Raw genomic sequence first — 17325 nt, forward strand, 5'->3', positions numbered from 1 at the left:
TGGTAAAAAAGGACTTTAAAAGGCCTAGTTGAACACACACGTGTATTGTGTGCGTACTTTTCATTATATGATTGTGGTACTGTCCATCCCCTTAGTATAAAGTTGTTTATGCTTACAGGGTGCAGCAGGCAATGGTGCTATGGTTGTTTCTCGACTCGCTCCCCTCTGAGCCTGCCTAGCTCAGTTGGTAGAGCGGCGGTCCCGGTATAATCGGAGGTCGAGAGTTCGAATCTCATCGCAGGCTAGTTGTTTTTCTAGCCTGACCTTGCTTGAATTTGATTTGACTGATTCGGCGAGTCTGTTAAAAAAACTCAATATTTACATTGGTAAGCCTTGCTGGCAATATAAGGTATAGATAAAAAACTGGTGTTGTCCAACCCTGGTAAATGTTAGCAAGCAATGAAGTAATTGCGTTTTTCGTCAGAATAACATATCACGCATTTGGTGAATGACTAATCAAAACGTAAGAAAATAGCTTTGCAGCAGCTCCGTTGTAATTTATATTTATTGAAATATAAGCAAACTATACAAACAAATTTTGTACAGCCTACTGCGCTTTTCCTTAAAAAAGCACCTGAACGATAGGTCACTTTCTCTTTAATTAGGCATTACAAACAAATGCTTTTTGATCCCCTTTGGAGTATAAACTGAAGTTTTTCTATATTGTTACACATTCTTACTTTTAAGTGCTGCCATTTTTAGGGCGTTTTTTGTAAAGTAGTTACCCAATGAAATGGCTAGGCTTAAAACAAGAACTTTGCCAAAACGGCCCAGTATCAACCCAAACCTGCAACTACGTACCTAAACAAAAAATAAAACTCTTTTACCAAACAAAGTGATGTTTTACAAAATTGTGCAATCTTTAGATTCCTTTTTGGCTTCGCCTTTCGTCTTGGAATGCTCAAAGGCCAAGTCGTGAAGAAGTTGAAACAAAACGTCTATTCCTTGCCCGGTTTTTGCCGAACATTCCATATACTTTGCTGCTCCTATGTCCAGTGCCATCTTTTCACCATCTTCTTCACTGCAATGCAATTCAAATAAAGAATGGAGGAACAACGGATCGCTCAAGTGCGTTTTTACAAGCAATAGGTATAAATTTCCTGCTTATTGTCAATCAGCTAACACTGTTGAAGGACCTAGTTAGAATATCAAAGCCCATACAGAAGTAGGTATCATTTTGAACGTTTCGAATAACTTTATTGATTTTCAACATAGTGAGACTGATTCAGTGTCCTTAATGCCTCCTCACTATGTTGAAAATGAATAACGAAATACTCGAAACGTTCAGAGTGTTACCTACATCTGTATGTGCTTTGACATTCTACCACGCCTAACTACAACCTCCAACCATTATACTCCAAAGGCTGGTGAAGACAAATTATGCTTATCTTCGTTACAAGTTTTCGCACACATGTGCTTCACCGGGCCGGCCAAATAATGATATCAATAATTCGTTTTTTCACCCAACGGTCGTTGGCCCCCGTAAGACAAAAGGCCAACACAAGGGCTTGGCTTGAAATTGATTTGCTCTAATTATGACTTGACTTGGACTTGGTATTTATTCAAAAAGACTTGACTAGGATTATTTTCAAATGACTTGACTAGGAGTTATTTCAAGACGACTTGTTTACAAACTTGACCAAGCGTGACAAGTTAAATTTGAACTTACGGGATCAGTTCATCTTCTTCTTTCTGATCCTTACCCTCCCTCAGATCAGCTTTGCATCCGACCAAAACAATAGGAACCCCGGGAGCTCTCTTCTTCAGTTCGTTCCTCCAGTAACTCCGCACCTTGTCCAACGAACCGCGAAAGTCGATCGCGAAGCACAGCATTATGACGTCAACACCTGGGTATGTGACGTTTCGCATTCTAGATTGTAAATTGTAAATTTTATTTTATTTTAGGTAGGCTATACACATTAGGCACGGATATGCAATGTCGCTTGAAAATGAATGTTTTTTTTGCAGTGTTGTAAACACGTTACTTTGAAATGGCTTAATTCTCGGCTAAGTCAGTTTTAAAACAAATGAAGTCCAGTTGATTTTTACCAAGTAAAGAGAGTTAAGTAATTAGTCATTCAAGTTCATTGTAAGTCACGTCTTTAGCATCTAAAATAAATGTTTAACCTACAAAATTGGTCAAATGAGAAAATAGCGTTTATGTTTTCATTTTTTTTCAACTTTTATACTTATAAATATACATTTTTTTATATATAAAATCCCATAATCTAATCAAGAAGACGTTTGTTTTCTTATATTTTTACACATGTAATCTGTAACGTTTTTACTCTCAATATGTATTTAATATATATATTATATATCTAAGCCCCAAAACAATAATAAAATGTCATGGTTTTTATATTCACTCACTTATAGTGCTCCTCTCCGCCATAACTGTCGCACAGTTCCACATCCAACCTATTTCCTTCCCTCTCAATCTGAGGCGCATAGATATCAAACACGGCAGGGACAAACCCAGTAGGGAAAACCCCGGTGTTGTGACGTAGATATACGCAAGTCTTGCCAACTGACCGCTCGCCAGTCGCCATTAGTTTGATCTTTCCTGGTTCCTAGTATAAGAAGTAGTTTTGTTCAGCAGATACTGGACTCGGCCAAAGACTATAATATTGGAAAATTATAACTCTGCAAGTATTTCTTTTATAAGTGGTTATTGGACTTAAAAAGACTTTAAATATTAGAAAAAAATCCGGTAGTTAATGAATTTTAAGAAAATTAAATTAGGCTAATTAATTTTTATTTAACAAAAGTTATTTTTATAAGAATAAAATCATCCCTTAATATCAGCGAAACATCGTCAAAATCGCGCCATTATTATCAAATCGCTTCATTGTTTGTTTGTTTTTCTATTGTTTGTTTGTTTACACGTTTTTGTCCGTTTTTGTTTCGGCGTTTTCCTTTTCCGCTTTTTTTTTTTTTTTTTTTTTGCGGCGACTTCATAGAATTACTCTGCGAATTCGGTTTATACGTCATGTATGGACTTTACTTTAACAAAAACTGTTGCATACTGAAACGATTTTAAAAGTTAGAAAATCAGGTTGTTCAAAACTAAGTGAAAACTGGGTTTATTTGTTTTCAATAACCAAAGTTATTACAAAAACTATTCCGGTTACTGATACCCTACCAACTACCATGTGTTGCTTGCCTAACACAGAAAAATATATAAACCTATTAAGTTATACGACCCAATTAAAACTTGTTGCAAAAAAATATTTTACTTGGACGTATTGAAAAAAACAAACAAATCTACTGTTATAGATCACTTACCTTTGGGTCTGAAATTTGTTTTGTTTCCTGCTCCATCTTGAATATGTATTATTTTAATAAAACTTAACTTTAAAAAAAAAGTTGCAGAATTAATGAACCGTCTGCTAACAATACAAATAGTTTATTAGGCTGCGCGATTTATTAGTCTCAAACATCGTTTATTAGTCTCAAACATCTTTTCCAAATGGTATTATCCCAACTAGGTGGTGACAAATGATATCAGTGCGAATTTTTAGACGCGACAGGAATCAATGCCGTAAGCCTCCCACACTTACTCTTTACGTCTTTGTTTTTCGTTGTGGTAACCTCTCGCTTTTGAAAGCGGCTGTAAGATGTTTTACGACATAAGCGAAATACGATAGTTGGTCAGTTATAGAACTTCTACTTTACCCCCCCTTTGCTTGCTTTTAAGTAAAAAATCAACAAAAATGATACACTTCGACTTTTTAAAGGTTATATTTTAAAGTTGGTATCCCAGTCTGTTGTTTAAGTTGTTTAGTTCGCACTTAAAAAACGAACCACTATTATTTTTTATTTTTTCCATTTTTAATAATAAAACGATATAAAAACGACCTGATAAAACCTAACATTTAACTTGTTAAAATACCTTCAATATAAAAGTGTTTAATCGCATTGTTTACCTTAACTAAATGACATTAGGAACTTAAAACTGCCTAGCACAACCTTTGTAATGAAAGTTAACTATAAGGATTTCGTTAATTTTCTCCAGTTTGCTTTATTGAAAGTTCAAATAATCTATACGTGAAGTTCGTGTTTCCAAAAACAATACGAAGTCCTCTACTCAACGGCCTATCCGTATCAAATGCCTGCTGTGCGCTTTCCGAAGCGTCTTAGAGTTATTCTAATAATTATACAGCGCATAGAGACAAAACGTTAAGGGGTAAAATAAAACAAAAATAATTGATTTGTGTAGCATTCGTACATCCGATCTTTTTCTTAGGATGGCTAAGATATTTCAACTGGCATTTTTTCATCCCTTTCAACTTTGAAGCATCTAGAGCAGTGTTTCTCAGCCATTTATGGCATGAATTGCCGCACCCATACCAGATTTTTTCCGTAGATAATTTACTAGAATGTAACAATAAACGAAACTGGAACAACACACATCAACTCTACACAGCGTAGGAAGTTACAATTGGATTTATTCCACTCTAATCTTACATAAAAATTCGCAGGGTTGAGCAAAAATCACCTTCTCAAAGATTCTCAAATATATCTCGGCACCCTTCGGCATTAGATTTGGCACCCCAGGGTTCCGCGCCACCCCGGTTTAGAACCACTCATCTAAAACAGAGTGGAAAGCAATTCATGTATACTGAAAACGCTTCTCTACAGACAACAAATATCAGCCACTACGCTTTCTTCAGTTTCGCTTTGCCAAAGTTCCAATCAGCTACGTGATGTTTTGATCACCCTTATTACGTCAGGTTTCCGCGGCGCACCCGCCTCAACCCACCGACGCGTGACTAAACAGTTGATGACGTCAAACAAATCGGATATGACGTCATTGCAAAGTTCCCGCGCTGCGTTGAGTGGCGGGAAGTGGTGAAACGTGAAGCACGACCAAGGCTCTTGTTTACTTCAAGAGCCCAACATACGATTACTTACCTAGGCAAAATAGAAAATTAAATACGGTAGTAAAAATGGGTTTTGCTCCTGAAGCGGTACGCCGGAAATAGAATAATATATTTATATAACAAATATATTTTTTTACTTTTCTATTCGGCTTAGTGCATTGATTTCACGGTACTTCCAAGATATGCATTTTTGAAGCCTATATAGTGGAAATATATTAAAATTTCTAGAGAAATGCCGGTATATTTAAAAACGTTTGCGCTCGTCGCTGTGCTCGCCAGGCGCGCCGCCACGTTTTAAAATGTCTCTAGGGAAGTAAGTAAGGTTAAGAAACACTACTATACAGGATGACGTCATCAGGGAATCCCAACAAAACCACGCTAAACATTTTTAGCATTTTCATCTATAGGCCTACCTCTTGTTGTGTCGTCTTGTTGCATTCCTGGTGAAGGCATCCTGCATAGGTAGCCAAAACGCCGAACAAAAAAATAGCTACCGGGAGGGCTTATTTTCAGTATACACTATGCCTGATAGCAACAGTATATTTATAGACAATCAATTGTCTCAAAGGGTTTGCAACTGACACTGTAACCTCAATCGGTTCTAAACAGTTAGTATTTTTTTTAATATTGACAGATTCCTCACAGCTTTGCAAACAATTAAAGTAGCTGATAGTTTTTTAAAACTCAATATCCGCGCTTCTAAAATTATACAATTATTTTTTATGACGTCTTTCGTGACGTCGTGCTTCTTTTGTTCTGCCTAGGGAGCTAAGAAAACAAAGTCGTCCTGACAATTTTGGTTGTATTTACAAACATTTATTTTGCGTCACTATAGTGAGTAATATTGTACGACGTTACAGCCTATGTTTACGTCAATTGGTCGTATAGCTTTCGTCCATCAAGTTTCGGGCACTGGACATTGTTTAATTGCGGTGAGGCATAACATGAATGGAGAGACGAGGAGGTTAACATTGGTTGCTGAAGGGCTATGTCGAATCAACAATTAAAATATGTGTATTTGAAGTTCAATGTTAAAAAACAATAGAAGACGGTCAATGGGTCATATTGTAAAATTTTGAAATTTAACCAGTTTAACGTGATCGATGACAATTGCTCACCAAACGGTAACTCAAACAATTTTAAAAATAAGAATTAATGCAAAATTATGTAGGAAAATAACATCATACAAGGATTTTGAAGCATAGTGTTGGATGTTGTAGCATAATATCAAAGTCCATGCAGAAGTAATAGGTAGCATTTTGTAAACGTTTCGAATACCTCTTTGTTTATTTTTAACATGTTGAATGGTTTATCAAAAAAAATGATTATTAGAAATTATAAAATTGGAAAATAAAAGTGTTTGTTGCTTAATGCAGTTTAGTTTTGTCGTTTAGTTTTAATTTTTAAATGCTTCGTAAGAACCATCATTTTCCTGAATACGGTTTGGTTGAACGTTGATGTACTGACTCTTGGGACGAGAAGACTCGGCCATTGGGATTTCGTACAATCTAAAGACAAAAAAAAACATTTAAAATGCAGCAAAACAGTTTTATTTCACAGTTTAACCCGCCCTGCATAAACTCAGCTCTTTTGTATCCGTGGGTGGAAACATGTTATATCCTACATTATTTTTAGGTTTGGTAAAACGGATATTAACATTACGATTTTCGAAGGGTGTCATTTGTGAAGAGCCTTAAGCAGTGTTGTAATGACTTAAGTAAATGACTTGACTTAAGTGCACTTAAGTCACTGTTTTTAAATGAATTGACTTGACTTGAGTTTTTTGGGCAAAAAGACTTGTCTTGACTTAAGTCTTTTGGGCAAATGACTTGACTTGACTTAAGTCATTAAAAATTAAAACAATTTATTTTAACCCAAGTCATTTGTCCAAATGACTTAAGTCAAGTCAAGTCATTTGGACAAATGACTTGGGTTAAAATAAATTGTTTTAATTAAGCAATTATTTATAAAATTGTGTTATTTATCCCAATCTTTGCACTTAAAAGAATTTGCTTGTAATATGCTGCTTTTATGTTATTTTTGACTTGAGTTGCTCATAATAATCGGAGGAGTTTGCCAGTTTTCATAATTTAAAGTTTTATTTTTTTGACAAGGGCTGGACTTGAGGTTGACTTGCTCTAATTATGACTTGACTGGGACTTGACTTGGGCAACCGATGACTTGGACTGGAACTTGACTTGTTATTTATTCACAAAGAATTGTACTTAGGTTATTTTACGAATAACTTGACTGGGACTTAAGTCATTTCAAAATGACTTGTTTACAACACTGGCCTTAAGTAACACATGTTTTATTTGTTTTTTAGTGGCACGCTTTTGGCTTAGGCTTTCTAAAAATTTACTTTCAACTGCCTTTCGAGAGGGAACGAAAATCTTTAACAGTTTATCCAATTTGATAAGTTGGTCTTGTTAGATTTCTATCTAAGTGTTGAGTTCAGTAACATTTTACCCGGTTTCATTTAAAATTCTCTTGTTTTGCACCAGTTTAAATTTGCCATAAAAAAGTCAGAATCAAAACCCGGTTCTTACCCAGAGCTTGCAGCAGCGACCTGGTTCATGTAGTTGGGTTCAGGATTATTGTCAGCAGCACCTTGGTAAATAATTAGTACAATAAGGATGCAATTCATATTAGCATTAAAAGGCGAATTGCGTTTATATCTGAACAATAAATGTGTACCACTTTGTTTGAACAATCACATCTGTTACATTATCGTAAAAGTTAGACATATGTGTGTGTTTGCGCGCGTCTACACGTACACATGCGTGTGCGTGTAAAATGTTTTGTAATTTAAAGTAAGTGTCACTTATCTTTATAATGTTTAACCAACTAGTAAGTGTCACTTATCTTTTTCTAGTAAGTGTCACTTATCTTTATAATGTTTAACCAACGTATTGAGTGATATACTGAAAATAAGCTCTCCTAGTACTTATTTATTTTATGCGACGTTTCGGCTACCGATGCAGATGCTTTCATGAGGGCATGCAAAAACACAAAAACGTTTGGATCACCCATTTTGTGTCGTTTTTTGCGTGGTGTTGTTGCAAGAAGGCATCCTACATAGGTAGCCGAAACGTCTGATAAAATAAATAAGTACCGGAAGAGCTTTTTTCAGTTTATAGGCTACTACTGGTAACAAAGCATATGCATTGAGTAATGCTTTAATCTTACTTACTTGTAGTGTCTCTGCAGAAACAGAGCTTTCTTTTCCACCGTAAGGCCACGACTGTGATATTGAAGATTAAAACAACCGCGACCCCACACGTAACAATAACATACAGAAGATCAGGGCTGGTTGGAGACGGACAGCAAGCACCGTTGTAAATTTTACATCCAGAAACTTCATCCGAGCGGTTAACCGAATATTTCAATGTAACCGTTTTGTTAAAAGGTTTTTCTGCTTTAATGGTTAGCTCGTACAATCCAATATTGTACGATAAAGCCTGTAAGAATAATAAATCAGTTAGAATTGATGGCATTTCGTTGTTACTAGAAATTTTTCTTACATTTCTGAAGTGAACGACGACCGAATGATTTGTCCCGTTGTTTGTTAAATACCAATTCCTGACCAATGCACCTTAATAAATGAAGAACTAAAATGCAATTAGGTTGTATAACTCGTCATAAAACGTTAAAAAAGTTATTAAAATAGAAAAGAGTGTTTCCTAACAACTGGAATTACTTGAACCCGATAATATAATCCAGAGGTCGGCAATATTTTTCCAGTCGCGGCCAAAACCAAACTCGGAACTGCTTTTTATGTATAGACTTTACTCATCTTATTATAACAACCACAACGACTGTTAATCAGGGATAAAACTAGGGTATTTTGCAAATTAAAAGAGAGTATAACTTCATGTTATACTCGATGTAGGAAATACATTTTCACAAAGCTTAAAATATTATTGCTTTTAGGTAGTTAACAATGACCAAAAAATATTAGTAATTGCCTCGTGCCTAGTTTGTAATACAGGTCGCGGGCCACATGATTTGCGTTGGCGGCCGGATTACGTCTACTGTTTTACAAGTTTTGAAACAGATAAAACTAAATAATTTGTTTGACTAAAATTAAAACGTAAATATATGCAAACAATTTTACACTCATACAGATTTGTAGAAGCTGAATTTTTTTCATAGTTGTTACAAAATTTCACAAATATAGCAGGTTTGGTTCCATAATTTATTGCGAAGCCTCTTCCAAAGTTTTCTACGTTTTATTTTTATCTACTTATATTTGCAACTTAGCATATCTGTTTATAATGCATCTATAAAATAAATACACTCATTCTTAGTATGTAATGATGGGTTAGTGTCCCGTCCCCCCCCCCCCCCCCACAAAGAAACAAATAAAAAATAAAAATTGTCCAAAAAAACAGAAATTTTATCGACAATTCGTCTAATTCCCCTTCAAAGTGGTCCAAACCGTTTTTATGCAGCTGTATGTCGTTGGTTTGGTTGATTGCAGGATTTGCATAGAACACCAGTTCGACCCAACCTCCTTCGTTGATTGACACGTTCACGAACCGCATTGATGTGTAAGGTTCATCTGGAATACAATAAAAGACCTTCTTTTTTGTAGATTTCCCGACAGGATTTCAACATTTTTTGTTTTTTTTAATTGACGCATATTTTTTATATATAAACTGTTGCTACCAGGAATGGTAATATCAAAAAACAGCTCCTGTGGTAAGTGTAATTGTTAACCAACGTTTCGGCAACCATATATGTATATTTTTTACGTGGCTCGTTTTTTTGCGTGGGTCACAAACCGTATCGATATGTGGAATACAATATTGGAATACAATATTGAAAATACAATATTGGAATACAATATTGAAAGTTGTTTGGAAGGTTTGTATGTTAAACTGCATGTCCGGATACATTTTTTGATTTTTTTTAAAATTGAGGTGCTTCTAATATTTTTTACGTGAATCATTAAACAAGGGTTTCTAAGACTTTTTAACGCGGACCCTTAAACAGTTTTTTGCATCGCGTGGCCGACGGCAGCATGAGTTTTTTAGAGATGACGTCACAAAACAAGTGTATTTAAAAATCTGCTGAGGTCGGTCGAAATCCTAAAACGAGTCTAAAAACAAAATACCCTTAAGTTTTTAAAGAACGCAAAGCCGTAGTAAATGTGATGCTAAGGATTTAGTAAACAGAGTCATCGACTCGGTTAAATCACCAGTGTTGTTAACAGTGTTTTTTTTAAGGTGTTTTGGGGGACCGAAACGGTCCCCAAAATTTCTCCAGCGGTTTCCCAAAAAATAATAAATAATTCGTTTAAGCAAATATGGCTATTTTTGGTATTTAAATGAAACACTTGCGGTCTCTTAAAACTACTTAGCGGTCACCCAAACCAAACCTTAAAAAAAAAAATGGTTGGTAATAAGTCATTTTGAAACGAGGTCCCAGTCAAGTCATTTTAAACATAACTCAAGTCCAAACCAAGTCGTTTGCAAAAATAACAAGTCTAGTCACAATCCAAGTCTTTAGTTTCCAAAGTCAATCCCAGTCAAGTCATTTTTAAAGCAAGTCAAGTCAACATAAAAATAAAACGTTAGGCCTAAACTTGTAAAATTGGTTAATTCGTTGAAATCTGAGCAGTACAAAATACAAAATTGTATCCAAACATATTTAATAAAAACCCTTATTTTTAACCCAATGTATTTGACAAAATGACTTGAGTCTAAGTAAAGTCATTGACTTGCGTCATTAGAAAACACTGCAAATCACATACAGCGCAGTTATAGAGCGCTGTTAGTCAAGTTGAAGGAAAATCACATTGCAACAAGGTACGGCCAAATAACCTAAATCTTACACAGCACATTAAGTTGAAGAGAAATATTAACACCAGGTTGGCTGCAGGAAATAGTCAAGCCGTTATCTTCTCGCCTTGCGTAGAGAAACATCCAAGCCGCCTGTGGATATAGTGGGAGGTTTAAAATAACAAGGAAATTATGTGTGATACATATGAGGCATTTAAATTGGTTTCATGAAACTCTGTTGGTTCACCTATTGTTTTATTTTTTGTCTTGTTTTTGACAGACAACCAAACCCCTGAAGATTGAGAAGCGTCGCAATACAAAATGGTTGGGATTCCTGCTTCTACTGTTGCGTAAGGCGAGGTTATGTTGTTGAAACCGATAACCGCACCTTAAATAACAAAAATAATCTATCTGTAGTTTATTGTAAAGAGCCATAATATGAAGATACAGGCGGTCACATCTCGTGACAAATCTACAATTTCATCTCATGATACATAGGATGCTTTTTCGTGATACGCACAAAACTTCATCTTGTGATAAGCTTATACAATTTTTTTAATTTTGTGATAAGCTTACAATTTAATTTCGTGATACCATCTGATGATAATCTCGTGATAAGCCTACAATTTAATTTTGTGATAAGCCTAGAATTTCATCTCGTGATACCACTGATGCTAATCTCGTGATACGCCTACAAATTTGTCTTGTGATATCCCGGTATTGTTGACGGAAAGCATTGACGACAATTGTGATGTCACACAGTGTGTCTAACATATTTATGCCGTGTCGTACGTCATACCCAAGTAGCATTTACCGAAATTTCATAAGCGTTCAAAAAAAAAAACGTTGCGTGGTAAAGGTAAAACTCTCAAAACGAGATCAAAATGCATATATTTATTTTGTGTGTTCATGTTTTTTTCAGTTTCTTTCACACCTATAGAGACGCAATTCAGACATCTTTGTTATTTTGGGTAGCCATCAAAATTCACTAAAATCAAACAATTTACTCAAATTTAGGAGTTTTGTGTCACAAATTTAACTTAGAACTATTCATTTGAGGAAAAGTGTCTCCTTATAAACTGAACTTAGTAGACCACTAAAAAATACCGTGTAACGTATGAATTGAGTGATAGTTTGATAGGTCTAATCGTTGAGCCAAAATATGAAACTGGTCATTGGCCATAGCATATAAAACACGTCTTGCATTATACAGTTTAACCACTCACCTTTCCAGCAAGTTAAGTTCCCCGGTTGTATCCACTGAGCTGTGTGGCTGCATGTGAACGTTGCAAACCTCCCAACAACTAGCGAGCCGTTCATTAAAACAGAATTCTTGCACTTAACTATGGCTATCGAATTGTAAGTGGATTTATAAGGTTGTGAGGAGATGAATTTCGTGTCGTTAATAGTCGGACAATCTGCATTATGAATCAGCAAGTTATTTTTAACCAGCACAAACTGTTGTAAAAAAATATTTTACGTAATTTCAACATAATAAACATTCCTAACACTAAAAAACGCACCAAACTTTTAGTCACTAACGTAACATGCCTCACATTTACTTCTTAAAGAAATATAGTTGTATGTATCTAACGATTTAACGATTAGCTGTATTTCCTGAAGAATGCTCCAATTAATATAAATGACTATCAAAAATCATTACCGACTATATAAAAAAAATTTGAATTAGGTCTTTTACTTTTGTATTGCAGGGTTACAAAAAGAACCTGATCCACAGACGACATTACTTCAACCCTCGTAATATTGTTTCCACTCGGTCTTTGCATTGTTAATGTGAAAACGCGGTTTAAACCTTCGGGTGGATAATATGCCACTTCCATAGAATAATTCCCAACTGTTTTATTCTCATACATTATCTGTGAGCTGTTTTGGAATCTGATATGCCAAACAAACGTTGGAAATCTCAATGCAACTACACTCCACGGATAATGTAATATCTTGATGGTGACATTGGGAACGCCATTTGCCCAAACAAAAGATGGACTTGTAAACTGCCCAACCGATTGTACCGTGACGTTCTGTGCTAGAAAAAACAATTTATGTTATGTTAATTTTTAAACTTTATTAGTCTTATTTGAAATACATGTATTATAGGATTGTTTACCGAAGTGTGAATTCTATCAAAAGGTAACAATTATATAAGAATATATGGTTAACGTGGACTAGGCTAACAAAATCCTTAACAAATTATTCTTCGTACCAAAACGAAGATATGTATTCATCAGTCCTGAAAAATATTCATCGTACTTACTGAATTTTGCAACGACCACTGATTAAACCAATGTTAAGGCATAGGCTACTTTCATTTTACCGACATTAAAACAGCAGAAAAAATAAAAACAAAGTGCTTTTGATTGCATGGGAATAATAAACCTAAACTACGAAACTGGGATTTAAATTAATGGCGCATAAGTGTAACGGAAGACTGTCTGCTATAATATATAATGAAGTTTAAAAACATTTTATTATGGTATAAAAACTATTATTTAAACGTTACTGTGTAAACAAACTTGCCTCATTTTTTACTATTGTCTATTTTTATAGGTATGTGTAGGTTAGCACTGAATTTTGGTATAACAAAAAGTTTTCCTCCTTCTTATATTAACTTACCAGAAGAACCACATACCATGAACAGAAGTAGACTGATAACAACAATCATGGCTAATAAAACTAGTTCAAGCTACAAAAACAGTACGTATTCGGAAAATTGTAACTGGTGCTAGGTGTGGTTAGAACAAAATACCCACACGCACACACAACACGCTCACGAAATATGTTAAAAAAGGTTGGAAAAAAAAGGTTGGCCGTGGTGTATGTGTATTGACAGAACAACAACCGCGGCTCATAAACATCTTTTAAGAGGCTTCCCTTGGGATTCGAAAAATAAATCCTGATTTTGGTACAAAACTTGATAACGAGCTGCTCGTTATTGTTTAACCCTAAATAACTTAGGTTAAATACGTTAAATTGTAATAATTTTTCTTTACACTTAAATCCTTAATGACAAACAGTTTTATGCGATTGCAACTTCGAATAGGTCTCATACGTTTTAAAATGCTCTCATGCAATATGATATGCTTCAGTGACTTAGTTCAACTAAACTTGAATCTCAGGTATGCCAGGTTTTTCACCGAAATGTTTTTTTAAAAAAAATGTTTTACAATAGCCTTGTATCAAAAATAATTCGATTTTCAGAAGTTAAAAGACATAAAAAAGTAAAGGTACTGGTCTAGTGTACATGTACGTTGTGTAGGATTCTAGACCAGCGCCGTCAACCTTTTTCTTAACGAGTTTTCTTGTTTTTGGTGACTATTGACTGTTATAAGCAGTATTTTGCAGATGTTTTTCTTAAGTTGTTTAACTATTTGCCTTGTATGTTAATTATTCATATTTTAAAACTAAAGATGCATCTTTTTAAACCATGTTAATTTGTTGCCCGACTGGCGAGTGGCTTCGGCGAGAAATTTAATTAGTTGGTGTAGGACAACTTGGCGCTCTTTCACTATTGTACGTAAAAATTAATAAAAAATTGTTTTTCTTCAAATGCCGCATACCACAACACATATTGTTTGGGTTAGGGTGCGAGTTAGCGTTTGGTTGAGGGGGGGTCAAGTTATTATTAATAATAAACATAATATTACTTGACCCACCCTCACCCAAACGCTAACCCTAACCCAAACAATATGCGTTGTGGTATGCGGTATTATTATTATTTTTTTTTGCATAACTTTTCACGTACAATATTGAAAGAGCGCCGACAACTTGTATTAAGCATCACTACTCAGCGAAATAATACTTAGCGCAAGTTATTTTCCTAAAAACTAAGATGCAAATACATTCAAACTACTCAAATAATAAGGTTAATCGAAGTCACATTCGAAGCTCGTAGTAAAGACTCTTTGTCCTGTTTAAAAAAAATTGTTTACCGGCAAACAATCAATGACGTCATTCCTGCAGTGGCCAATAGCCAGGTTGGAAAGTTTGGCCTGCGCGGGGGATTTATCCCCCGCGCAGTAGCACTTTCAGCCGCGGTCACAGACGCGCATTTCATAGAAAATGTGTTCAGCCGCGCAAATCTGACTCGAGCAAACGCGCAAACTTCTGTATGAAACTTGACAAGCACAAAAAAAAATTGGCGGGCCGCATACTGAAGTTGCATAACATTTTTTAACGCTAGTCTATAAGACGGATATAATATAATGCATCATAAAGAATCCCCTGCGAAACGCTGAAAACGCACAGTTCGGCGTTTTGGTCACGCATCAGTGGACAACGGTCACGTGTATAGTGACGTCAAATTAGGCAATATCGAGTAATATTGCATATTAAATGCTACACTATCAAACTTTTTAAATATTTAGCTGCGCCCGCACACCAACCAAAAATTGCGCAAAAATATTCTATGAACGCTGTAAGTTTAATATAATTTCGCAATTTACAACTTTCGGTAGCCTGATGGTTTATTTTCAGCCGCGCAAGTTCAAGTCGAAATTTTATTTTCAGCCGCGCATTTTTTCAGCTGCAAAACATCTCCCCCGCGCAATATCCAAAGTTTCCAATCTGGGCCAATAGGTATAAGGTTTATCGTTTAACTTAAACATTGTTAATTTTTAAATGTTTAACCCAGTCGTTGACGCCTTTGGAAAAGTTTTTTGGACTTGCGATGTACCCAAGATAATAATTGTACTTTTTTGTATTTATTTAATTGTTTGTATTACGAAATGAAGAGCAATTGCTACAGTTTTTGCTAACAATAAGTTTCAATGCAAATATCTTCTAATAATATTTGTAAGCAGTGTTTTTTATGATTTGAGGGACCGAAACCTCCACTGAACATTACGATATTTGAAAATATTGCCTACTTGTGTACTACAAACTATAGTGTTAGGCGAAATGTGGCGTTTTGTTTGTGGCGTGAAGCAACCTGCGGTAAAACGTCCTTCAAGCACAGAAAACCAGAATACGAAAAAAAAAGAGCGCGAGGATTTTTAGAAAAATGGAAAACAGGCCGGCCGTGGCTACTAAATTGTCGGTGTTATTTTTTTCACTAAAGATTGTTAAAAATATTTCGTTAAAACATTGTTTTGAGCGTAAACTGCTCTATGGGTTATTAATTCGTTCATCCGTGCTTGGAAATAAACAACCAGACTTTTATAAAAACTGCTGTTTACGTAGAAAAACCACAAAACAGAATAACGATAACCAAAGAAATGACCGCGCTAGGACGAAAATTTGCAGACGGCATGCCAACAAATTTGGCGAGTGTTATTTCGTCCAGGCGAGTGCCGATTGATTGCCGCTCGCCCAGCTGGCGAGTGTAAATTTTTGCTTAGGAACAACCCTGAAATATTTAAAATTGTTTAAAGATGCATGGTTAGTGGATAAAAATTGTAAAAAAATAGCTAAGAAAAGTACTGTGAATCCAGATTGGAAACTTTATTGTGTGTGGGTTATGTGTATTAAATATGCGCAGCTGGAATAATTTTTTGCTGAAATTTTCTCGTCTGGAATAACTAAATTTCTAAAAATTTGCACTACTGAAAATAAAATTTAAAACAAAGTAACGCAAAAAATTCTACAAATACCACAACACACATTATTTTGGTTAGGGTGTGGGTTTGGATGGGTCAAGAATTAATATATTTATTATTAATAATAATGCATGACCCACCCAAACCCACACCCCAACCCAAACAATGTGCGTTACAGTATTTGTAGACCTTTTTTGCGCTACTTCCTACATACCAAATTGATAGAGTCCTGAGACCCCAAAGAGTGCAACTAAATATGCAAAGGCAGTGATGTCAAATAAAAATGTAAGTAGTACCTAATACTTTTTTTGGGGAAAATGGCAATCAAGAAATAACCTAAGATGAAATAATAAATATGTATTTTTAGATTTTTTCTGTAAAATCTATGTTTTATTGAATTGCAGTCTAGATTTATTTATAAATTTTTCCTGGCAACCTGTTTAGGAGTAAGACAGCAGTTTGGTTTGGTACAATTAACTTTCTATTCCATCTGTTCTATTTGGTACCAATCGGTATTTAGTGCCATCCTAAAAAGGTTTGTCCGGGGATGGTCTCTTCAAGCTTTCCTACCTAATGTTCTTCATCAAAGAAGATCTCAGCATGTTTCATCTTGCCTTAACTTTGTGATATCTTGAAGACTTGTGACAGGCATGTATAGTAACCAAAATGATGAAAACCAGTAATGTAAACTAAAGTCCAAGTTAAATTATTTGCAACACTATTCTAAACTAAGTTTGGACTGTGACCTTGTCCAGTCTGCATTCTGTGACAGGTGCACACCTGACATTTTTTTATCATGCCACTTAAATTTTATAAAATTGTTCCAGGAAGGTATGCAAAAAGCATGATTTTAAACCTGCACACCTCAAAATTTGGTTCTGGTTCTGCACACCCTAGATCTTGGCGTCATGTGCCAGAAAATGCAGACTGGTCTGAGTAGCAGTCTATTTTGGCATTATTCATAAAAGTAAATTAGGGAAGATATTAAATAATAATTTCTGTTTATTAGATCTAGATCCCCAAATTTTCAATTTCAGAACATTTTTTTTTCTGCCTTTTAATATAAACATACGATTAAAAACATACCTATTGTATTAAATTACA

General features: G+C 35.1%; 2 protein-coding genes across 2 annotated transcripts; both read right to left on the minus strand.

Annotated features, from left to right (window-relative positions):
- Positions 1–630: 630 nt before the first annotated feature.
- Positions 631–3390, minus strand: LOC146131874 (uncharacterized). The gene is made up of 4 exons (XM_083396558.1): positions 3286–3390; positions 2371–2570; positions 1670–1870; positions 631–1021 (listed from the first exon to the last, which is right to left on the minus strand). Exons 1-4 carry the CDS (start codon positions 3319–3321, stop codon positions 844–846), a joined length of 615 nt encoding a protein of 204 aa, XP_083252684.1. The 5' UTR covers positions 3322–3390; the 3' UTR covers positions 631–843.
- Positions 3391–5679: 2289 nt separating this feature from the next.
- On the minus strand, positions 5680–9432 carry LOC146131875 (uncharacterized). The gene is made up of 5 exons (XM_083397527.1): positions 9325–9432; positions 8408–8478; positions 8077–8344; positions 7433–7493; positions 5680–6391 (listed from the first exon to the last, which is right to left on the minus strand). Exons 1-5 carry the CDS (start codon positions 9428–9430, stop codon positions 6280–6282), a joined length of 618 nt encoding a protein of 205 aa, XP_083253653.1. The 5' UTR covers positions 9431–9432; the 3' UTR covers positions 5680–6279.
- Between the last annotated feature and the right edge of the window lie 7893 nt (positions 9433–17325).

Source organism: Ascidiella aspersa, chromosome 9 (assembly GCF_963924565.1).
Source record: "Ascidiella aspersa chromosome 9, kaAscAspe10.2, whole genome shotgun sequence".
In the NCBI taxonomy this organism is placed as follows: Eukaryota; Metazoa; Chordata; class Ascidiacea; order Phlebobranchia; family Ascidiidae; genus Ascidiella; species Ascidiella aspersa.